The 26,648-nt window shown below is 36.6% G+C and overlaps 1 protein-coding gene across 1 annotated transcript in view; it reads right to left on the bottom strand.

Moving 5' to 3' along the window:
• LOC126811251 (chloride intracellular channel protein 4) overlaps positions 1-24,703 on the bottom strand; it is a 47,106-nt gene extending 22,403 nt beyond the window's left edge. The window contains exons 1-2 of the mRNA XM_050536831.2: positions 24,504-24,703; positions 4,903-5,253 (exon numbers count right to left, since the gene is read on the bottom strand). Coding sequence (XP_050392788.1) covers positions 4,903-5,253; positions 24,504-24,590 — 438 coding nt within the window. The 5' untranslated portion in view covers positions 24,591-24,703. The remainder of the gene's footprint in view (positions 1-4,902; positions 5,254-24,503) is intronic.
• Positions 24,704-26,648: the final 1,945 nt, after the last annotated feature.

Below are 26,648 nucleotides of genomic sequence, written 5' to 3'. Positions count from 1 at the left end.
TGGTACACTTTAGTTATTTTTCAAAACGCAATTTGAAAAGAGTGTTAAGAATATATGAATTACCGGTGAACTAAAACGAATAATATTGTTCCATTAAATATGTGTTTCTTTCTAATAACCTTGTGACAATATGGACTAAACAAGCCAACAGTGAGGCTGATGTCCCCCGCCGAAATAGGAAAATAATTAGAGGACACATATAAATTTATCACAGATTATCTTTTACAAAGTATTGAACAATCAAACAGTATATCTTTACTTATAGTCTAAGCATACAATGTTTTTGATGGAATAATTATAGCATATTAAGGGGAAAACATGCTCTATGCCTACAGATCTAGAGTTTGGTTGTATCAACGGGTCTATTTTCCATCTTGCTGCAAGTTGTGCAAAGTTCACTGTTTTCTTTCTGTCATTAAATGTCAATTCATTATTGCATACTACATATTTAATTAATTTATAATAGTTCTCACTTAATTAGAACTAAAGTTATCGTGTCCCAAAGCATCAACCAATCAAATTGCTTATCTCTGCTTACCCTAAGCGGAAAATGCTCATCTTCGAACTCCGTCAAGGCATTGACCTAATAAACACATACACCAAGTTTGAACATTCTAGCCCAATTAGGAAGAGAGTTATCGTGTCCCAAAGCATCAACCAATCAAATTGCTTATCTCTGCTTACCCTAAGCGGAAAATGCTCATCTTCGAACTCCATCAAGGCATTGACCTAATAAACACATACACCAAGTTTGAACATTCTAGCTCAATTAGGAAGAGAGTTATTGTGTCCCAAAAAGTGTGACGGACGGACGGACGGACGGACGGACGGACGGACGGACGGACGGACGGACGGACGGACGGACGGACGGACGGACAGACAGACAGACAGACAGACAGACAGACAGACAGACAGACAGACAGACAGACAGACAGACAGACAGACAGACAGACAGACAGACAGACAGACAGACAGACAGACAGACGAACCCATTTTAATAGTCCCCTGCTTTCTTCGAAAGGCGGGGGACAATTACTCTTGACTATTTTGAATCACTGTGGACCATAATCTGCCATGAATTTTATGTTTCCATCGAATATAATCTGCCACGAATTTCATATGTTCGCGGACAATAATCCTCCGCGAATTTTATATTTTCACGGACTTTTTCCTCCCAGAACCTCTCCAATTCTGTGGAGTGTATATGAGAAAAACGTCGCGATTTTTGAGCGAAAAAAACACCCACCAGGACTAATTTCATACTTCAGCGCGAAGTGTACTGTATAGAGTTTAATCAGACAGGCCTCGAAATGTCGCTTTAGTAACTAACCTGCCATTTATAAGTTTCCACGTCACACATTATCCATGCACACAAACTTTTGATCCATATAAATATCGTAATTAATTTCGACATCGGCAGGAATAAATATTTGTGCAAATCGTCGCATTAGCTTTAAGTCTGCGACTCGAAGATTCGTACAATTCCATAATCCGAATTGATGTGGATTCTGCCAAGTAAAACATACTTCTCAAATCATCCTTTAAATTTAATGTAGAGGCCTATGACCTTGCTGTTGACAAATGCGTAGAATTCAAATTCTAAAATATCGGTACAAAATTGAATTTCAAACACGAAGTTGCACCTGTACATGACACTATTCTATTATTAACCACGTGCAGAGAGAACAGCGGATCGCGCCCCCCTGGAATTCCTTTCTCACATTCCAACTAATTTACGCTAAAAATTACATGTATATTGTTTTCTTTTGTCAAATTGTTATGTAAATTATATACTATTCAAAAAAAGTAGGGGATATTTGATTTTTAAGTGTTATTAAAGTCACCTAATGAAACTGACGAAGAAACAAATGACAAAATGAAATGAAGTTCACATTCATCGATTTATTCCAAATGATCGTTAGACTAAGTAAGGCACAGACTGACCATTATAAGGGTAAAATGATACCCAGGGTCAAACAGCAAAGTTACCACAGCATCACAACCAAGTCAGTAACGGGTAAATCCTCCTCTGTTTGCCAAACAAGCATTGATCCGACGTGGCATACTCCTAATGAGACGTCTAAGGTCATTTTGGTCCAGATTGTCCCATTCCTGTTGCAACGCAGCAGCAAGTTCTTGGACATTGGCAGGACGTTGTTGACGTTGACGTAACCTCTGTCCAAGCATGTCCCAGACATGCTCGATGGGGGAGAGGTCGGGACTCAGTGCTGGCCAAGGTAATGTGGTGATGTTCTGTTGTTGGAGGTAACCTGTAACGATCCTGGCCCTGTGACATCTTGCGTTGTCATCCTGGAAGATGAAACGGCGGCCATGACGTCGTGCAACCATAACAGAACCACCCCCAAATCGATCATGTTTGATGACGTTAACGTCTTGGAAGCGCTCGTTTCGACGACGCCACACCCTCCTACGTCTGTCCAAAAAATCAACAGTGAACCTTGACTCATCTGAAAACATCACATTGATCCAGCGTCGATTATCCCAGTGTTGACGATCCCTACACCAACGACGTCTTGCCTGAATGTGATGATCTCTCAAACAAGGGATCACGCGAGGACGTCGGGCGCGAAGGTGACCCCTATGCAGTCGATTCTGAATCGTCTGGCCACTCACTCTCACACCAGTGTCTGTTTGAAGACGAGCGCTGATCTGATTTGCTGTGATGACACGATTTCTCAAGGCCAAGGTACGGATAAATCGATCCTGGGCTTGAGTTGTCGCCCTTGGTCGACCTGAGCGTGGTCTGTCCTGTACAGATTGTGTATCACGGTATCTGGACCATAGCCTGCTTATGACAGACTGAGAAACATTCATCGTCCGCGCCACAACCGCCTGTGTTGTGCCGATCTGTAGCATGCCAAGGGCACGTAACCTTTCATTTTGGGGTAAGCCGACGCATATCAAAATTTGTTTTCAGGTCACTAAAACAATTAAACTGATGTTTCCACCCTGGAATTCAATGCCACAATGACTGTAACATTGAAAGTCAGAGTCGTGCAAATCTTGGGTTGGACCCCCACGATGATCCCAAGCATCACCTGCATTCCATGCGGTAGCTATTGGTGCGTTTGGGCGTCACATGTAACTGGAAATGTTTCTTCTGTTAGGTTCTATAGTGACTTTTTTCGTAGTCATTTGCATATTTTAGTATTATGCCCCCAAAATCAAATATCCCCTACTTTTTTTGAATAGTATACATAAACTTTATTTTTGGACATTGTTTTGAATTTTTTCAATGCTTAAATTTTTATTGGAGACAAAACGGCAAACATCGAATTGTTATGGTGCAGGCTTTGTGCCAAAATTATAAGGGAGTCAAAGTTAAACTTAAGGATTTTTTCTGTGACTTTTGTCTATGGTTTTCATCAAGTCAGTATAGGAGTGAAACATTGATACTGAAATTTCTAAGAAATATTGAAACACATATCCTTATTTTCTAAGTATTAATGGTCAATAAATGGCTTCATATATGGTCAAATTATGAAATACATGAATAGCTCTTCTAAATAATGGATTCTGAATCGTCTGGCCACTCACTCTCACACCAGTGTCTGTTTGAAGACGAGCGCTGATCTGATTTGCTGTGATGACACGATTTCTCAAGGCCAAGGTACGGATAAATCGATCCTGGGCTTGAGTTGTCGCCCTTGGTCGACCTGAGCGTGGTTTGTCCTGTACAGATTGTGTATCACGGTATCTGGACCATAGCCTGCTTATGACAGACTGAGAAACATTCATCGTCCGCGCCACAACCGCCTGTGTTGTGCCGATCTGTAGCATGCCAAGGGCACGTAACCTTTCATTTTGGGGTAAGCCGACGCATATCAAAATTTGTTTTCAGGTCACTAAAACAATTAAACTGATGTTTCCACCCTGGAATTCAATGCCACAATGACTGTAACATTCAAAGTCAGAGTCGTGCAAATCTTGGGTTGGACCCCCACGATGATCCCAAGCATCACCTGCATTCCATGCGGTAGCTATTGGTGCGTTTGGGCGTCACATGTAACTGGAAATGTTTCTTCTGTTAGGTTCTATAGTGACTTTTTTCGTAGTCATTTGCATATTTTAGTATTATGCCCCCAAAATCAAATATCCCCTACTTTTTTTGAATAGTATACATAAACTTTATTTTTGGACATTGTTTTGAATTTTTTCAATGCTTAAATTTTTATTGGAGACAAAACGGCAAACATCGAATTGTTATGGTGCAGGCTTTGTGCCAAAATTTTAAGGGAGTCAAAGTTAAACTTAAGGATTTTTTCTGTGACTTTTGTCTATGGTTTTCATCAAGTCAGTATAGGAGTGAAACATTGATACTGAAATTTCTAAGAAATATTGAAACACATATCCTTATTTTCTAAGTATTAATGGTCAATAAATGGCTTCATATATGGTCAAATTATGAAATACATGAATAGCTCTTCTAAATAATGGAATGCTCCTTTACTTTGAGTTGAGAAGTGCTATTTTCGCAGGAGCGATTTTCAGCTGTTGTAATTTTAGAAGAGCTTTTTATGGCACTGCTGATTGGAGGTTACGTGAGGGAACATGTATTTGCATAAGGTCGGATAAGTATTTTGGAGCTAAGTCATTTACACACTGATAAGTCAAGGACAGAATTTTGAAGATGATTTTTTCATTTATTCATTATTGGCAGCAAATGGAGTAATTTCAAGTGTCTTATATGGCCAATGTCTCTGAGCTGAAAATAGCATTTATCGACAAATTTCACGATTGTGACTGTCCATGCTTAGATTTGGCTCTAAGAGGACACCTAAGTTCTTCACAGAACTTAGCTTATAACTTATTATATGCTCATACTTTTATCAAGTGTTTCCATCCTACCCATAGGATTCTCACAAACATGGACTGGCCTACCTTATATAGATCTTCAACACACTTCATAGCTTCAACATTTGGTGCATTACGTCTCTTTAATTCTGGGCAGTCTTTGTTAATGCTTTCAAAGAAAACTTCTAATTCTTCAAATGTGTCATACATCATACCACTAATATCCTGACCAGTTTTTGTGATACATGACCTTGCTTTTACAACAGGGAACTTTTTGCTCCAACCTTCTTCCAAAAAGTTTTTGGGTGGACAGTCTGCTTGGACAGTGAAGACTTTGAAATTGACGCCTTCTTGATTTTCAGCCATTAGGTAGGACATCATAAACCATTGATGACATATCGGACAAGATCCTCTGGTTTCCTTGTCTATGGCAGAAGCCTGAAATGAAATTTTGAAATTAAAGGGATTGCATGTCATTGTACCAAGTGTGGGCGTATAAAAAGCTATACACAAGTTTCCTCACACTCACTTCATTAGAACTAAAGTTATCGTGTCCCAAAGCATCAATCAAATTGCTTATCTCTGCGTGCTTACCCTTAGCAGAAAATTCTCATTTTCTAACTTCATCAAGGCATTCACCTAATAGACACCTACACCAAGTGTGAACATTCTAACTCAATTAGAATGAGAGTTATTGTGTTCCAAAGTCTCGACCAATCAAATTGCTTATCGCTCTGCTTACCCTGAGCAGAAAATGCCCATTATCGAACTTAGTCAAGGAATTGATGTGGTGAAACTATACACCAAGTTTCATCACTCTCACTTAATTAGAACTAAAGTTATCGTGTCCCAAAGCATGAACCAATCAAATTGCTTATCTCTGCATACCCAAGGCATTGACCTAATAAATACCTACACCAAGTTTGAACATTCTACTTGTTCTAGCTCAATTAGAAAGAGTTATTGTGTCCCGAAAAATGTGACGGACAGACGAACACATTTTAATAGTCTCCTGCTTTCTTTGAAAGGCGGGGGACAAAAAAAATGTTCAGTAAGCGAGTAACCGTTGCTCCATGACATTTCTTAGCTTGTTTATTTCTTTATTAAACACAAGCTTACCCCCCCCCCCCCCCACACACACCTTCAAAATATTATCATCATCAATATTTTGAAAATGCAATCGAAACAGAATCTTTTCCATTTCTTGTAATTTTATGTATCTCGTGAGATTTCTACTTTTAGTTTTCCATTAGATTTACCAATCATACTATACTGTGTTGCAGTGATGGGATTTCAAAATTTTTCTTGTCAGACATTTTTACCGAAAATAAAGGGGCATAACTCTTATACTTATTTAAGCAGACGAATTCGTACCACAATTAAAAGTCACATGTCAAAATATTCAAATCCCGTAATTAATAAAAATAGGTGAACCTCGCTATTTTTCATATTTAATTCCCGTACAGTATTCAATTCATACCACAATTAAAAACCACATGTCAACAAAATATTCAAATCCCGTACGTAATAAAAATTGGTGACCTCGCTATTTTTCACACTTAATTCCCGTACGGCATTCAAATTTATGTCAGTAAATGTCCTACAAAATTAAGCATTTTCGTAATATGTTGAATGAAAGCTTGCCGATCCTGCTTCGGCTTCAAATTCACAACCATAATATTCCTTTAGAATTACGTGTCTTCGTTTATACGGCAGCAAATGAATGCAGAACCCGAAATAGTTAAATCACTTGTAAACAGGCATAGCTTACTTCAGCGAATAACACTCTTTCATAGTCACGACAGAGTGACAGGCATCATAGGCAACACAGCAGAATGATTGACATGCTTCTTAATTCCCGCCTACAAATACGTTAGAATTTCTGCTCATATAGCTATTGGTAGCACCTCCCTTTTTGTTATTTTGCTGGGTGCGTACTAGTCTCGATCACCCAGAAACTCCTAGTCTTCAACATATTCGTAGAATATTTTTCTGGATAATAGAGACGAATAGCCTACGTGACTCACATCACACGACTTCATAGTAAGCACTGCCTAATAATATGTTAAGCAATATTCGTGCCGTGCTTGAGATCAAGGGAAAGTGCCACCCTGGATGAGAATTTCTATATGGATTCTTAAAAGACGTAAAAGATATCGTAGACAAATTGACTGTCCATTAATTTAGGGTGTTATTTACTCTTACGATATGTGACATCTATGATTAGTTTATTATAGATGATGTCGGCTCACATCAATGCGATTAAGATGCTCGACAAATGAGAAACCACGAGGTAAACAGGTGGATTAAAATTATAATCATTCTTATTGAATTGATGAATAGTCCGACAAAAGAAAAGCAATGACTTCTGTTTAAAATTAGATTGATGAATTGTCCGACAAAGGATTAAGTCAGTCAATCAATAGGTTTATACTTTAGACGGTATAACACGATAAATACGTTGATCACTTAATTACCTAATAAACCCAGCGTATTATCGACGATAATCGGGTTGAGTGGTAGTTATACACTCAGTAAACTATATTAATTTCGGAATTTTGAATATTATTCACCATGTCTTGATGTTCGATTGGGCATATTCCCGGTCGGACAATTTTGGGCGTTTGGAAAAAAGATTCGGACAAGTCCAGAATATACGGGCAAAATCCCATCACTGCTGTGTTGTTTTATTCTATTTTTAGTAATGTAAATTAGTTTTCAGTTAAATTTACTAATCATACTTTACTGTGTTGTTTTATTCTATATTTAGTAATGTAATTTACATGTATAAACACGTGATTAGAAATGGTGCCTGCATTGTCATATTTATTGGATATATTGAAATAAAGATAGGTTGCCAGGCAACGAAACATACGCCCACAGCAGATAAAAAGTCTGGGCAGTCAACAAGAGTTGTCGCATAATTTTACTTTTTCGTTAATGAAACATTTATAATACACTAAAATCTGATTAAGAGTAACAACTCATTAAGTAATTATCAGAATCTCATTAGAATTTGTTTGGCTTTTATAAAGTTCTGCCCCATTGCTAATGTTTAGTATACAAAACATTTAATATCATGGATTTAGCTGTTCAAGTTATCAAAATTCATTGAAAATTAATACACTGTATACTTGTTCGTCTCAAGACCTTAATCTCTGTGTATCAATCTGAAGTCAATCGGATGATAACTTTAGCCTCTAGAGTGTCACAAGACTTTTCAAAGTGATCAAGGGCCATAACTTTGGTAGTAATTATTAGAATTCGTTGAATTTAAAGTCAATCGGATATTAGCTTTAGCCTCTAGAGCGTCCACAAGATTTTTCAAGTGATCAAGGGCTATAACTCTGGCAGTAATTATCCAAAATCGCTGAAAATCAATAGGCTTCTTCATCTCATGACCTTAAACACTGTGTATAAATTTAAAGTCAATCGCAAATTAACTGGAGCCTCTAGAGCGTCCATAAGATTATCCAAAGTGATCAAGGGCCGTAACTCTGGCAGTAATTATCGTAAATCGCTGAAAATCAATAGGCTTCTTCATCTCATGACCTTAAACACTGTGTATAAATTTTAAGTCAATCGAATATTAAGTTTATCCTCTAGAACAGTGATGGGATTTTGCCCGTATATTCCGGACATGTCCAACGCTATTTTCCAAACGTCGTAAATTGTCCGACCAGGAATTGCCGAATTGGACATCAAGACATGGTAAATAATATTCAAAATTCCAAAATTAATATAGTGTACTGAGTGTATAACTACCACTCAACCCGATTATCGTTGATAATAGGCTGGATTGATTAGGTAATTAAGTGATCAACGTATTTATCGTTTTATACGGTCTATACACATACCTTGATTAACTACTTAATCTGCCTTGATTGACTGACTTAATTCTTTGTTGGACAATTCATCAATTCAATCCTGAACAGAAGTCATTGCTTCTCCTTTGTCAGACTAAATATCAATCCAATAAACTTTTGATGTCGGCCGTAGACATTAGTCATATATGTCTCATAGCCTAATTGTATATAACACCCCAAATCAATATACATTGTGTCCGATAACTTGTCTGTGATATTTCTTCAGTGGAAGCCGAAGTTAAATAAAGCTATTTCACACACACGCAAAATGAAAGTAGAAATCTTGCGAGACACGTGGAATTAAGAGGTGTAAACGTGCCAAAACTAATACGTCTGATGTTGGGAGAAAAGATTCTATTTTGATGGCATATTGTCGGATTTATGATCATATTTTGAATGGGGTTTATGTTTTTAAATAAATACATAAACACGCTAAATAATGTTGAAGAATATTTTGATTGGAATAACGTAAGTAGTTACGGTAATTGTTTTAGACGAGAGCGCATGCTTAGAGTCGAATGGGATTTTTTAGCAGTTGGTGTCACTCGCTCGTATTATAGAGCGACGTTTACTACGGTTTATGGTCAAATAAATTTCGGGATGTCATTTTTTTACCTTCCGTATATAAATCGAGTATAAGATGAATGCCGGACTTCGCTGAAAAATGTATCAACTTATGACCCGAAAAATACGGTAATTTGGGGGGAATTTGAAACCGGTATACGGATGGGCAGTAGTCGGCACGCTTTCATTCTATGGTATTACGATGTCATGTAATTTTGTCGGAATATTATTGACATAAATTTGAATACCGTACGGGAATTAAATTTTAAAAAATAACGAGGTGCACCTATTTTTTTTATTACGTATGAATTTGAATATTTTGTTGACACGTGATTCTTAATTGTGGTTTGAAAACACCTGCTTAAATAACGATAAGAATTATGTCCCTTTATTTTCGGGAAGAAAATGTCCGACAACTAAAATTTTGAAATCCCATCACTGCTCTAGAGTATCCATTGTGGACACCGGACGGACGGGGGCGACAACAATATACGACCACATCTCAATGTGGGCGTATAAAAAGTTATTTAGCTCATGGACTTATTTACGAATTAAAAGGAATATTGGTCTAATGAATCCCGATACAGACATTGATTGTATCGTGCATCTTTAAAACATTGCGGTTCATCGATTCATCGTTGCAGCCCTAGTAACGACACCACAGTAAATACAGTGGTGGCTGGATTGAAAATGCATACGGCTCGTTGCCAGGTGTATTTAATCATTTAAAAAGTTTAAAACAATTTCCATAAAGGCTATGAATAATTTATAAGAAATTTTGATAAAATCAAATAATTAGGTCGGAAAAATATTTCATATTTAAATATAATTTGTAGCGTAAATACAGACAAGATATGTGAGAAAGGAATTTCATGGAGCATTACCTGTCCTTCGCATAGGGTACATGTACATGTAAATACGGTGCCATGCACAGCATGCAAGTTTGGTACCATGATATCTGAGTCTGACGGAATTCACGTGGATACGGATGATAGAATTGCACGAATCTTCGAGCCGCCGAGCCAAAGCAGATTCACAGACTTTCAACAATTTTTAGGCATTTCAATGTTGAAGAAATAAACATTTCATATTACGATATTTATATGGAACAATGTACGTAAAGACCTAAACAATTTTACATGTGTACCTACATGTATCGATATGTGTCATGTGATTGGTCTTTGATAATTGAGAGTGATAGGTTAGTTACTGAAGCGACAGGTATGAAGAAAAGCTACCTGTCACATTGCGACAAGTAGCTTTTTTAAAACATTTAGAGGCCTAGTCATTTAAAAACGGAACGGATAAGAAAATGAATTTAAAATGGCAGGAAAGAACTAAAAAATGGCGGGAAAATATCGAAACCAGCGGCTGCCAGGCAGGTCTTTGACGCTCCATATGAATTCCAGGTAGATATTAAAATAATAATTGGATCATACATTTGATGGTTTCACAGACCAGTCGTTAGTTCAATTTAAGTCTTCATTGAATATAATCCACTAATAGAACACCGAATACTCTGAGAAACAGTCATTAATATATTTTTCCGACAAAATCTCAAATGCCGAATACAGATGACACGCGACATTGCTGGAATTAGGTCAATGAATCAGCGACGTTGAGCTATAGTTTTAAATACTGTTTAACGTTATGATTTTTTTTACTTTATACACATGCTGACAGAAGCTTTATTTTATGAATGTTGTCATTATTATTGACAGTTTTGGTCCGATTTTCTCAAAATTCAAACTCAACTGTCATTACGGTGTAACAGTGATATATTAAAACGTTTTTTTAAATCGGATAAAAATTATGACCTCTAGAGGAACCACAAGCTAAAAGCATGATTTTACGTACAATCAGGGGCCATAATTCAGGAGGTTACGATCCGATCTGCGCGAATATTGAAAGGAACCAAGATCTTTGTGATATAAACATGCATTCCACGTTTCATCAAAATCGGATGAAAATTGTGACCTCTAGAGGGTCCACAACCTTGATATACCATATTTTACACTATTTGCGAACAAGGGGCGGCCATTTTGTCTGGCAGTTTTGGTCCGATTTTCACGAAATTGAAACTCAACTATCATTGCGTGTAACGGTGATATATTAAAATGTTTTTTTTTTTAAATCTGATAAAAATTGTGACCTCTAGAGGAACCACAAGCTAAAAACGCCATCTTTCGTAAAATCAGGGGCCATACACTACGCTGCAGGAGTTTGGGACTAGAATCGCGAAATACGGCGTAAAAATTCCCTGTTCCGTGGCGGAATCTTGGAGAATCGCTAGCGAAACGCCAGCTAGCCAAATCACCGCGAAATAGGGAGTTTCGCGGTGTATTACAGTGTTTCGCGGTGGAACACGGTGAATCGCTCGAGTGCCGATATTATCCCGATTTAAGCATGTTGAAAAAAAAAGTAATTTATTTTAGTTGAATACAAGGTATTTTAACTGTTGGCGAGGAAGCTAGGGTCGGATTCTTTTTCTAATGCACTGTATACATGCATTACGTGGGGCCAAAATGTATGCAAACTATGAACAATTTACGTTTTATTAAACGTATCATTTCATCTTCGTCTATTAGATGTAATCCATCAATTATTGTCTGCTATCAAATCCAAACTTTAAATTATATACGATGATCTTTTTCACATTACTTCATTACTCGCAGCTTTAGTTAATCTAAATCAACCATCCATAAAGCACAGTGCCATAAATCACTCCGCAGTGCGCTTAACTGAAAGTCACGTGGTCAGAAACGCGCCAAAAGATTGGAACTATATTCTTACGCTGTGTTACTCGTCGAAAAGTATTTAGCAAATCTTGACTGTCACCAGTATATGATAATAATGTATTATGACGCATTAAAAGGATATAGGTGGGAGGGGGTACACTGTGAAGGTCACAAAAGTGACAGCGTCATGTATTTGTTATTTTACAAATTATGTATACATATATATAATACTGTACATTTACATGCATTCAACCAAGGAATATTCTTACGGGATTTTGCGAAGCCGTAGAAAAATCTCTGCCGTGCTGTGACAATATACATCTACTTTATATCGCCCAATTTCGGTGGAAGCAGATATTGAATAAAGCCATTTCACGCACACAGACGTGTACATTACATGCGCATACAATGATCACGAATGTGTTAATTCTCTCCTTCACCCAGTTATAATTTACTTATTCTGAGTACTTTCTGAATGATTCCATTTATTTGCACGTCCAACTTTCCTATTTCCTATTGCATATACATGTACCCTGTGTACATGTAACTGAAATCTTTAAGCTTATACATATTTGTTTACGTTTAAAATCTAGAAACTCGAAAGTTATACTAGACGGTGTACACGCAAGTTTCGTGATTAAACCTGCATCGATATTGCATAATATAGGACCCATATTATCTTTGCTACTCCGATCAACCCAAACGACCCCTCGGACCAATAAAATTATATTATAAGGCTTGACTTATTCATTTTAAAAATATAATACAGACAATATGTTATTTATAATTAAAGACCACGTAAGATCAAAAATCTAAATTTAATGTACGTATAGCCCATGGTTACTATATCAACTTTACGGCAAGTTCACACCAATCTGATTAAAATTAAGTCCGCTGTTAACGTTTAAGTATCCGACACGCCAAAACGCTTTTCGATTTTTCAATTACGACCTTAATCCGGTTGATTGGCTGGTGACGTCACAGGAACTACACATAGGATATACATTATCTATACAATATCTCACTGTCTGTACAATATAGCACTATCAATACACACGGCAACTGTCTATTGACGGTCCAATTACCACGTGACTGGCCTAATCATAATCACCGAATTATCGTCTTTCATTGGTATAGATTAGACATTTGTGATTGGAATATTTTAGAGTGAATTTAAAATGCTGTATCATGCCGTAGATCAATTTAAGCTGCCTTTGTTTAAATAGGCCACGTGTCAAATGAAGATGACTCAAGCAATTAGCGCATTTACCGGTAATTTGGATAACCCCGTAATACTTGCGGATATCCCAAACTTAAGTACAGAAATACAAATGATGCCAGTCAATTGTTGATATATTCATTATTAGCTATACATAATAATAATAACCGTATCTATATACAAAGAACAACTTGTATCGTAACTCAATTTGAAATTCACAGCGAATATGGAATTTTCCGATGAGCATCCATAGATCGCCCTCATTTCTCAGCCAATCAACGTTGGGAATCGTATTGCCATGTACGGTTCTATGCACTACGGGCGTAGTTACTAAGGTTAAACTTTGGCGCGAAAATTCCATAGGATTCATGGACCGTACGCAAATAACGTACGAAAATTAATTGGTGGCTAGCTTTTTTTTCGCACGTATACAGTAAATGGCCATTTTGCTCAGTAATCCCAGCCAGAATTTGGCATTTTCTAAATTTGCGTTAAAGTTTAAAATATTTGTTTTAGAACTGAGACACATTAACTATTAGTCAATCCCAACGCTAAAAACATAAACAGAATTGATTGTGTATATCTGAAATAGACTCGACCCACGCACAAAATAGTGCAATATGGCGGCCTCTATGAACAACCCTAGCAGACGCTGTCATTGAAGACAACGTCAATTCTATGAGTTGTAGATGTTATTTTTGTGAAAAATCATTGGAAGAAAAGAGAACATGTTGGGACTGTACGAATTATATAGTCTTTATGGGTGCGACGGACACAATGCTGAAGATAAACCTATTGTTTACAATGTTGACCTCATGACCCATTGACGCCAATGGCATGACCTGTGATGTGTAGATCACGTAATATGGATATCATGGCTACTGACTGGGTCTGAGATACTTCTCCGCAGGTAGCGTGTCTCAGATGTTCAGAATGATTCATGGACATGCATATTAAATACGCGGAGTTCCTGATGCCGTTTGGTGAGTGATTAAACTGTCAATGCAATTGTAAATACTTTTATTATAAAGAATATTTCATATCAAGTCAATTAAATATTGTTTAAACGCCAGTCAACAAATAATGCGATGCTACTTGATTACACAAACACAAAAATTAAATAATAAATATAAACAACTGATGAGTACGATTCTACCATTAGTTCATTTGTAGGTACTACGCACACGTTCCACCTAGAGTGATGCCTTTGATCTGGCCGGCGTAAAAAAGATAATTACCTAATCAGCATTCTTAATCCCACTAATAATCACTGCTAACACCGAGATGTAAATTAATTAATGACCCCCAAGTCTGTATAAGTTTAGTCGGATTGATTAATTAATGACTGATGTTAACGACATGACTATTATTATCAATACACAAAGATAGTTAGATGACACTTCTCAATCTGTCTGTTATTCCATTTAGATGGTTACCAACAAAATTTATTTGTACTGTATATTGAGATATTTTTTCGCATTCATTTCTACGGTCTATTTCAGAGTAATGAAGTCAAATCCGCCGTACGACGATAACGGATCGTCATTTACAAATCGCTTTTCATTCATGTTTGACTTTTATGATACAATTTGCGTGACCACATCTTTTTACCCCTGTACTTTTTTACTCGGGGAAATTAGAACCACAATACTCTTTTGACGAAAATGTATCTCTAATCAATTGGACTGCACACGATGTTAGAGGGTATTAAAATTGCTGTCATGAGAAACAAATTCTAAATTGAATCTTAAATTAATATGAATTACAAAACAAATTATTCCGTAGTCAATTGTTTTATTTAACCCTTTCATTACTAGTGAGTTTTATAATGTATGACGCCAAATCCTGACAATATTCAGAAAAAACGTCGAAAAAATATGCGAAATGTTCATGTGATTATAGCTCAAAACCTATCAACTTTCAAAGAAGACAAGTTATGATTTTCTGAAAGGAAATTGAATTCTCTTTCCAATGGAGTCAACTAGAAATATGCATCTCTCATCACTACTTATGTATCATAAGATGTATCTGAAAAAAAATTTGAAATTTTTTTCAAGATAACCTTTGGAGAAAAACTTAATGCTACAAAGTTCAAAATTAATCTGACAAGTTAATTTCATTTTAAGGAGAATTTAATTTCCTTCACAATGGTACAATATTTTTGAAAATCTGATGGTAAATAAAAAAATGGCAACCATTTTAGTAAAAGAGTAACAAAGTCGTCAACCGTACTGTGATTGTTGCGACGGAGGAAACCGTTAGGTTGTCGACATATTTTGCTTACCTTGACTTATTTAACTTAATAATAATGTACAAAGCTGTAGTTTTTAAGGCTTAATGGTGTTAACATGTATTCCATTGAAAAAGCTCAATATACAAAAATAAACAATTTTTTGTTGAGTTTCTGGGTGCTATCATCAAATTCGGGCGGCGACTTCAATGGATTGGATTTATGTTATTTATAGTAGGTAAATCTGTTGTATACATGTATCCGGCGCCATCAACTATGTCAATCTGACCTACATTTGGAAAATTAGTCGGTCCTTGTTTTGCCGAAAAACGTTTGATAATTACCTTGCGAGTAATCTGACTCCATTCGAGATCGTCCCTATTTAATATGTCCTCAAAGTCATCATTTTCGCTGCTAGACTCTCCAGACGAATCGTATTCCAGTCCTTGTTCAATTTCAATGTCACTTTCATCGTCAAAATTATCATCCAATTCACGGTCATTTATTACCTCTTTTTGCTTCAATTCGGCACATTCAACGTCATAAGAATCGAATCCATTAAAATCGCCGTCTGAATCCGATGACGCCATTCAAAAATTCAACGAAAAACCTTCATTTTTACACAAAACTCTTCAATATAAAAAATTTCACGGAGGCCGCCATTTTGAATACTGCTATGTTTACAGTACACTCCAGTTGTCGTTAGTCACGTGAGAGTTTTGTTCCGAGTGGAAAATTACCGAGTTTTACCGACCGTCATTTCGGGCGACATCGGGCGATCCCGTACAGGACGTTACGGGCGGTTTCGGGCGCTTACGTAACGAGAGGGTTAATTAAGGAACTAAGGGGGATTAAGGAACCAGTCAGGCGTTAATGAGTACACACGCCGGCTGTATATAGGTAATTAAGGAATAAACATTCCGAATATGCATTCGGTCACTGTGACGTCACTGGCGTCTGAGGGGATTAAGAGTGTTTTCGATAATTGGCAAAGTCGTTTTTATGGGAGGTCCATTTTTACGACTTTGAGTGAAGATAACTGAATTAATTTCAATCAGATTGGTGTGAACTTGCCATAAAGCTGATATTGTAACCATTGGCTACACATATCCAAAATTTTCCAAGCCCATCTTATGTGCACTTTAAATTACAATACAATGCGGCGAATAATTTATAGGTGAGCATATACATAACTTAACAATGTCCGCTGCCGGTAAGTACATATTAGCAAATATTTATCGTTATTACATCAACAATTTAATAGTTTTTCTTTGATGGGCTTCATGATGAAAAAAATACCACGGGTAAGTACATAACACTTTATTTTTTCAAAGAAAACAGATGCATATTAAAACAAACACAATTATCAATTATTAAAACAACACTTTATTATTGGTTTGAGTTGTCCACTACTGATGTCTTCCGTTTTGCTCGAAAATACAGAATAATTGTTTGGTAAGATAAGATTTCAGTGTTCCACTCTTCACTATTTGTGACATTACTTATTTCCATGCAAACTGTGATTATTTTGCAATTGAACCTAATTTTACTTGCTAATAGCCTCGAATAGTTTATCAATTGTGGCCGTTTTTAAGAATTAATCACGGCTACAAATATTGCAGCTAGTAACCCGGGTGAGTACAGATACATACGAATTAATCGCTACTCAGTTATCGTTGTTTTAAATGATTTTCTTTGATGGGCTTCATGATGAAACCAGCGGCTGCCAGGCAGGATACGCCCACATTTTCGAGAGATGGATAGAGAACAAGCTAAAAAGAAAGTGATTTTTCCTACAATCAAGGGCCATAATTCAGGAAATTACAATTCGATATGCGCAAATATCGAAAGGAACCGATTTGGGTTATAAACTTACATTTCAAGTTTCAACAAAATCGGATAAAAATTGTGACCTCTATAGGCCATTGTGTCTGTCAGTTTTGGGCCGATTTTCACAAAATACGAACTCAGCCGTCCTTAGGGTGTAACAGTGATATAATAATACGTTTTTTAAAATTGAATAGACATTATGACCTCTATAGGGTCCACAAGCCAAAAACGCGATTTTTCGTACAGTCAGGCAGTTACTGTTAGGCCGTGTTGAATTGATTCCTTGTTTCTCCTCGCCCGCGCGCTTAGGTCGAGGACCCCGAAAATCGTGCGCTTATGTTTTTAACACAAAAAAAAATATTCAAAAAATTACGTTAATAACATCTAAATAAAATTCTACCAAACATCCGAAGTCAATTCTCGTTGTTTATTCCTCGTTACGAACTAAATAAGTAAGTGCAGGGGGCCGCACTACACGCAAAACAAAAATCTACAAGATAAACCTGCGGACAAGACAGAAAATAGGCATTGCACCGAATAAACACATATCAAATCAAGTGAATGGATCCGGTTGATAATACACATGTAGGGGCCCGCATACTATGGAATAAGTTACACTGTATATGATTGGATGAATTCCGCAAAATAGCGCGTGTAGCAGTCATTTCGGCTAATGAGAAAGCATATTATAAACTGTAAGACAATCGCTAATATTCAACCGCGAACCTGAATAATCAATTTTCCATTGGCTAAAATTATAACACGTCATTATTATTCAAGTATTACCCAATCATATCTTGTGTAATAAATAACGCACGCCTTACAAAATGGTGAGCTATGCCGGGATATAGGTAAATTCGCGTACCGGTCGGCCTAATTTATTGATGTTCAAGGAAATAATAGTGGCCCCGTTTGCTCGTTTGTGGAGTTTAACGAACGAACGAACAAACGGGACCACTATTATTTCCTTGAACATCAATAAATAAATTAGGCCGACCGGTACGCGAATTTACTTATCACGACTCGACTTAGGTGGTTATTCCCAGCACTTTCATGTTCGATGATATTATCGAAACCATCTATAACTCAACAAGCGAATCAAATATCGTCTAACTGGAATGTTTCCATTGTATTTTAACACAAGAATACGGAAAATTTATATCAAAATATGGTTATTTCATTTTTTAAAAAGTTAAACAAGAAGCCACTTGTTACCAAATTTTAGTTTGTTATTAAATTTATTTAATTAAATATTATCTGTGTTTTTATTCTAACCAATAATATAACTAGATTATTTATAATATTATTAAAAACGGTACACAACCCTCAGACTATATAGGTATTATGCCAGACCACTTTGTGTTTTGAAACCCACTTTGTGTTGTGTTTACCGCACTACCGCACATGATTGCCTGAGTGGTGGCAGGAGAAACAAGGAATCAATTCAACACGGCCTTAGATATATGCGATTATCGAAAGGAACTGAGATCTTTGGGTTATAAACTTAGATTTCAAGTTTCAACAAAATAGTGTCCACAACCTTGATATACCATATTTTTACGCTACTTGAGTACGAGGGGCGGCCTTTTTGTCTGTCAGTTTTGGGCCGATTTTCACGAAATTCGATCTCAGTCGTTCTTAGGGTGTAACAGCGATACATGTATAATAATACGTTTTTTTAAATCGGATAAAAATTATGATCTCTATATGGTTCACAATCTAAAAATGCAATTTTTCGTACAATCAGGGGCCATAATTCAGGAAGCTACGTTCCGATATGTGCGAATATCGAAAGGAACCGAGATCTTTGGGTTATAAACTTACATTTCAAGTTTTGTCAAAATAAGATTAAAATTGTGAACTCTATAGGGTCCACAACCTTGATATACCATATTTTTACGCTATTTGAGAACGAAGGGCGGCCATTTTGTCTGTCAGTTTTGGGCCGATTTTCACGAAATTCGAACTTAGCCGTCCTTAGGGTGTAACGGTGATTTAATAATACATTTTTTTAAATTGGATAAAAATTATGACTTCTATAGGGTCCACAAGCTAAAAACGCGATTTTTCGTACAATCAGGGACCATAATTCAGGAAGTTAAGGTCCAATATGCGCGAATATCAAAAGGAACTCAGATCTTTGGGTTATAAACTTACATTTCAAGTTTCAACAAAATCGGATAAAAATTGTGACCTCTAACGGGTCCACAACCTTGATATACCATATTTTTACGCTATTTGAGAAGGAACAGCGGCCATTTTGTCTGTCAGTTTTGGGCCGATTTTCACGAAATTTGAACTCAGCCGTCCTTAGGGTTTAACGGTTATATAATAATACGTTTTTTTAAATCAGATAAAAATTATGACCTCTATAGGGTCCACAAGCTAAAAACGTGATTTTTCGTACAATCAGGGGCCATAATTCAGGAAGTTATGGTCCGATATGCGCGAATATCGAAAGGAACCAAGATCTTTGTGTTATAAACTTACATTTCAAGTTTGAACAAAATCGGATAAAAATTGTGACCTCTATAGTGTCCACAACCTTGATGTACCATATTTTTACGCTATTTGAGAACGAAGGGCGGCCATTTTGTCTGTCAGTTTTGGTCCAATTTTCACGAAATTCGAACTCAGTCGTACTTGGGGTGCAACGGTGATATAATAATACGTTTTTTTTAAATCGGATAAAAATTATGACCTCTATAGGGTCCACAAGCTAAAAACGCGATTTTTCGTACAATCAGGGGCCATAATTCAGGAAGTTACAGCCCGATATGCGCAAATATCGAAAGGAACCAAGATCTTTGGATTATAAGCATACATTTCAAGTTTAAACCAAATCGGATAAAAATTGTGACCTCTACAGTGTTCACAAGCTAAAAATGTGATTTTTCGTACAATCAGGGGCCATAATCCATGAAATTACAGTCCGATACATGCCAATATCGAAAGGAACCGAGATCTTAGGGTGATAAACCTATATTTCAAGTTTCGTCGAAATTGGATAAAAATTTTGACCTGTATACTGTTCACAAACAATTGTGGACGGACAGACAGGGGCGACGACAATATACGTCCACATGGGCGTATAAAAATACTACGCGTAAGTACATAACACTTTATTATTTCAAAGAAAACAGATGCATATCAAAACAAACACATCTTATCAATTTATTAAAACAACAATTAAAACAACACTTTATTATTGATTCGAGTAGTCATATTAAAACAAACGCAATTTTGGCTACTCTGAGATATTATTAATGTAATCATATGCTGTAAGTTTCATGGACATCGGTTGATAATTGCGGTCTGCAGTCGTGCCACATGAAATGTATGGTAACCTGATATCTTGAAAACTGCTAACCGGAAGTGGTCGAAATTTTGGCTACTCTGAGATATTATTAATGTTATCATATGCTGTAAGTTTCATGGACATCGTTTGATAATTGCGGTCTGCAGTCGCGCCACATGTAATGTGTGGTAACCTGATATCTCGAAAACTGCTAACCAGAAGTGGCGGAAACTTTGCCTACTCTGAGATATTATTAATGTTATCATATTCTGTAAGTTTCATGGACATCAGTTGATAATTGCAGTCTGCAGTTGTGCCACATGAAATGTGTGGTAACCTGATAATTCGAAAACCGCTAACCGGAAGTGGTCGAAACTTTGCCCACTCTGAGATATTATATAATGTAATTATAATTCTGCAAAGTTTCATCGAAATCTGTTGGTAATTGCGGCCTGCAGTCATGCCACATGAAATGTGTGACAATCTGACTGGAAGTGCTTGAAATTTTGGCTACTCTAAGATATTATTAATGTTGTCATAAATCAGTTAATAATTGCAATACGGAGACTTGCCACATGTGGCAAATGGTCTCCGAATTATCTTACCACATGTGGCAAATAGCCCCTGCCCTTTTTTATTTATTACAGATATAAAGAAATGAAACATTCTTTTCATTTGAAAATTTTGCTGTTCCTCAAAGAGGTCTATGGTGCCGTGATCCGTGACTCCACGTGCTGTACTTGAGGTAGCACGCAGGGGCGGATCTAGGAATTTTGAAAAGGGGGGGTGCCGCAAAATAAGGGCACTGACCGCGGAGATGGGGTACGCCGCTGAGAGAAGATTTTTTTTGTGGGGGAGGGAAGAAAATTATCCATCATTTCCTTGCATCTGTAGCCATTCCAAGAGCTATTTGGCTGATATTTTCGTCTAAGTAAACGTTCGGAAATCGTTGAAAAAGAGCCTTAAAATCGAGCAAAACAGCCAGTTGAACATGCGACTCGAAAATTGTCAAGGCGAGTGAGGCATTATGATGGGAAAAAAGACGAATCTATTCCCTAGCCACTTCACTATTTAAGCCTTGTAACTTGTACTTTGCACTGTCCACACATGAAACAATGCTACATCAAGTTGCACTCATGCGCGTCGGTGATGGGCATGAGTGTATACACCGCCAATTCCACAAGATGTCTGTCTATAGTCACTCTATAGGATAAGGGCACCGTCAGCTAAACAACAAGAATTTGTTTGAAAGTAGAAGCATTAATTAGACCAGACTGGTGTGTTTGGGTCTGAGAAAAGGCACTTTCAGCAGTAAAAAAGGGCCCCTCGTGCCCCCCATTGAACCCGCCTCTGGCACGTCATTTCGGGCTCGCGTGATTTCGGACTCAACACAGATGACTTTTCGGACTTAACACAGACGACATTTCAGACTTTACTTGGCGACCTTTCGGACTCAGTCTGGCGACCTTTCGGACTCAGCCTGGCGACCTTTCGGACTCAGCCTGGCGACCTTTCGGACTCAGCCTGGCGACCTTTCGGACTCAGCCTGGCGACATTTCGGACTCAGCCTGGCGACATTTCGGACTCGGATGAATAATTAAAGATGGGTTCCCAGAAAAGTATTTATCGGGTGGTTACTTCCAATAAAAGTATGGCAATTTTGGTACATATGGAAAGTAGAGATATCCAATCTTACTAGAAAAATACTGGATTCCCCAAAAACACTTATGGAGCGTATACAGGACAAAAATGTAAGGGTTCCCCTAATCAACAGCCCGACGATTAAGAATTTCTGCACGCGTGATGTCAAAGGTCACACGCGAACATTGAGCGCTTGATGTACAAGTTGATAAACTTTATGCGTTAGACGTACAACACTTTCTGAGATAAAAATGACGGAAAAAGACGAGGGTAGTGGATAATCCGAGAATTTAATTAGGATTCGATATTTGTAATAAATAGTAAGCTATTAAAGACAACATCGTCTTATGTATGCAATGAGTTCTCCTCTGATTTCCAAGACGTGACGTAAACATGACCTGGTTTGATCGAATTTTAATAGCAGGGCATTCCTTCGCAATTACAATGTTTGAGAAGGATTTGAAGTATAATTATGACAAATTAATTAGTTTGAATATGTTTTTAGTCCATATATACCATTAAATCACCCAGTTTGTACGCGGGAACCCATCTTTAAAAGACTGTTGAACATTTGTGTGATATATTTGTAACATCTGGGGTTTTTTTTTGTTTTATGTGAGTCCGATAGTTGTTTTGTTTTATTTAATTGATCAGCGATTCTTGAGATCGCTAATAAAAAGATAACACTGATTTTACACGGCTTGTTCTATTTTGTTTTGTTTCATCTGCGAGTATTGAACTTAAAAATATAATATTGTTGAAAATCTGTGTATATTTAGTTATACTGCTGCTAATGTTTTTATAATTGTGAAAGCCTTAGGTGTCTTTTACGTGAGTCGGAATAACAGAATCAACACACGGCCACCATTATCGCTGATTGACAACTCACGTTTTTTCTCGTCCCCCAAAGAACTAGAACATAGGGATTATTGGTTAATCAGCTTTAATTACCCACTTTCATCGTTGCCATTTCTAATATTTTCCAAAAAGAGTTTCCTTTGTAAGCACTAATTTATCAATTGGTACTGCTATCTACAGCAAGCTTGTCGAGGAATGCATGTCAACGTGTAGCTTCCGGATTATCGGTAAAAAATTCTAGGGGCTTATAAAAACAGTGCATGTCGACTAAATATTTACCTTTTTTGTGTAGGTCATTTTGAAATAAATTTGTAAGCATATTATTCTTTTTTTTAAAAAAATAAATTACTTCTAAGGGAAGCGATGATAAAGAACCGTAAGGGCAACTATTTTTTATCGTTTGGTAGAGTCTTTTTAATAACCACAGGTTTCATGTTAATATTTTCTTTCGTGTTTTGAAATTGCCAATTTCTAATAAATTCATCGGCTACTTTTTATATACATATTACATATACAAAGAAATAAATCATTCTTTTTATAAACATTCAACATTGAAAAATTTGCAGTTCCTTTGAGAGCACTATACGGTGCGTAATCCACGATTCCACGTGCTGTACTTGATTGCGAGCCGTAAATTTTACCTGCACCTGCATGTTATTTTTTATAAAATCGCTTTTGTTTTATTATAGATTGATTTGACAGTTGTGTTGAACCTTTCTTTTCAACTTATTCCCGAGTCTGAAACATCGAGGTCATATTTTTTTGAGTCCGAAATGTTGCAAGTCCGAAATGACGCGGGACCGAAATGACATATTATAAATGTAATCCTACTTGATGGCATGTTATTTGACAGAACGTGTTCAACCTTTCCTTTCAACTTATTCCTGAGTTTGAAACGTCACCTACTCAAGTTCATACGTTGAGGTCATTTATTTTCGAGTCCGAAATGTAATTCCAAAATGACATGCAGACGTGTAATCCATCCTAATCCTAGTAATACCGGTGCTATGTCTATAAATAGAATATTTTATGGTGATTCATTTTAAGCAAGCGGAAGAGACAAAATCGTGTTGAATTGTTTCTCTCCGCTGTGGAGTATATTAAATTCTTGAATTGAAACCAGTAGGTTGTGAGGTAAATATATCCTCCACTCCTGTCCTGTCACCCCACGTAAATTTAAAAAATCCACATCGTTCAAACCACCGTTTTGGATTTATTCTAAGTCTAAAAAGACATCATTTCTTAAAATTTATAATACTGCGGAAAATACAGCAAGTTTTATGACATAACTCTGGTGTCTCAATATCTTCACCACGGAAATGAAATCTTGTTGACTTGAAGGGTGTTTCGCCATCACTGTCCATATAAACTATTCAATATTCGTACACACCCCTGACCCTGTGTGTATATTTATACCGTTTTGGCCTATAGTCGAATTACTAACCTTTATGTACAATTCAAAGTCTTGTTTTGGATTGTCACTACTTCCATTCGCTTGATCATTTTCATACACTGGCGTTTCTTCACTCATTTTGGAGGTTTTTAACTTAAATCGTGAAATGACCGACTATGTTAAATCGTTCACTTTTCTTGCGATGACGCATAAAACCTCGCCCAATGTCACCGTCTTTAATGCGCATGTTACATTAGTCACATGATCAACAAAGACCTCGTAGACTCGATGTACCAGACTGCGTGCCAGCTTACTCAGAAAACTGGTACGAGAGAGAGAGAGAGAGATGGGGTTTAACGCCCACTCGACACAAACTAGGTCATTTCGGGACTAACATAATTACATATGACCTGTTGCGAGAATACAGCAACCTGTTTTTGCAAAATAAATTCCACCGAATGCGCATAAAGACTAAACCAGTTGCATTCACAGAAAAGTGAAAAAGCACATTTATTACACTGATCAACTGTCGCACGTTGAAAAATACCAAAAAGTAATGGGATTTCGGGCATTTTATTTTGTTAACTTCAAAACTAAAGGATATTTTCGACAACTTCACCAAAATGACGTCATATCGAAACAACGTCATTAAAGCTTCTTGCAATTTACATGGCGAAGTGCGAGATCAATACTCATCGGGCAGAAAAATCGATTTTTTTTATATATCGATTTTTTTTCAGAAATTTCGGGCTGAAAACCGAGATAACCTTAAGAGCAACCCATTAAAAATTTTAAAAAATCATAATATTGTAAAAATTTCAAGGATACAGTAGATTAAATAGGGTCTCCCTAATGCGCTAAAAATAGTACTTACAAATATTCACGTCATAACATCTCAGCCGAAGTTTGTTATGAAAAACATGATTTCTTCCGAAATTTCGGGCTGAAAACCGAGATAAACTGAACACTAAAAACAAATCGCTATATTGTAACAATTGCAGCGGTGTAGAAGATTGAATCGTGTCCCCCAAATGCGCAAAAACTAGTAGTTACAAATATACACGTCATCCCACTTGAGCCGAAATTTGTTACAAAAACCATATCTTTTTAATAATAAAACTCATGAATTATCTACTTCACTCATTGTTGTGTGAAATATAGGTTTCCACCTTAAGGAGACCAGCTGTATAAAAAATATACGTATTAAGGCCCCCATATAGATTATAGCAGGACAAAAATTTAAGTATTAAACATAAAATGTCCATATGAAAACGTTTTCTGTCCATTATAGTAACAAAACTAGAAACTATTTCAAAATATAACATTTTATTTTGTTAACTTGAAAGCTAAACGATATTTTCGACAACTTTAACAAAATGACGTCATATCGAAACAACGTCATTAAAGCTTCTACCAATTTTCACGGCGAAGTGTGAGATTATCAATACTCATCGGGCAGAAAAATAGATTTTTTTTATATATCGATTTTTTCTGAAATTTCGGGCTGAAAACCGAGATAACCTTAAGAGGAACCCATTAAAATTTTAAAAAAACATAATATTGTAAAAATTTAAGTGATACAGTAGATGAAATCGAGTCTCCCTAATGCGCTAAAAATAGTACTTACAAATATTCACGTCATAACACCTCAGCCGAAATTTGTTACGAAAAACATGATTTTTTCCGATGTTTCGGGCTGAAAACTGAGATAAACTGAAAAGTCAAAAAAAAAAAAAAAAAAAAAAAAAATCGCTATATTATAACAATTGTAGCGGTATAGAAGATTGAATCGGGTTCCCCAATTAATGCGCAAAAACTAGTACTAACAAATATACACGTCATCCCACTTGAGCCGAAATTTGTTACAAAAAACATTATATTTATATACGCCCACATTGTTTGTGAACACTCTACAGGTCACAATTTTTATCCGATTTCAATGAAACTTGAAATATAGGTTTATCACCCTAAGATCTCGGTTCCATTCGATATTGGCATGTATCGGACTGTAACTTCATGGATTATGGCCCCTGATTGTACGAAAAATCACGTTTTTAGCTTGTGAACACTGTAGAGGTCCGATTTGAAAAAACCGTATTATTATAAAGGATGACTGGTTCGAATTTCGTGAAAATCGGCCCAAAACTGACAGACAAAATGGCCGCCCTTCGTTCTCAAATAGCGTAAAAATATGGT

Source organism: Patella vulgata, chromosome 2 (assembly GCF_932274485.2).
Source record: "Patella vulgata chromosome 2, xgPatVulg1.2, whole genome shotgun sequence".
Classification (NCBI taxonomy): Eukaryota; Metazoa; Mollusca; class Gastropoda; family Patellidae; genus Patella; species Patella vulgata.
This window is presented reverse-complemented; position numbering and strand designations above follow the sequence as displayed.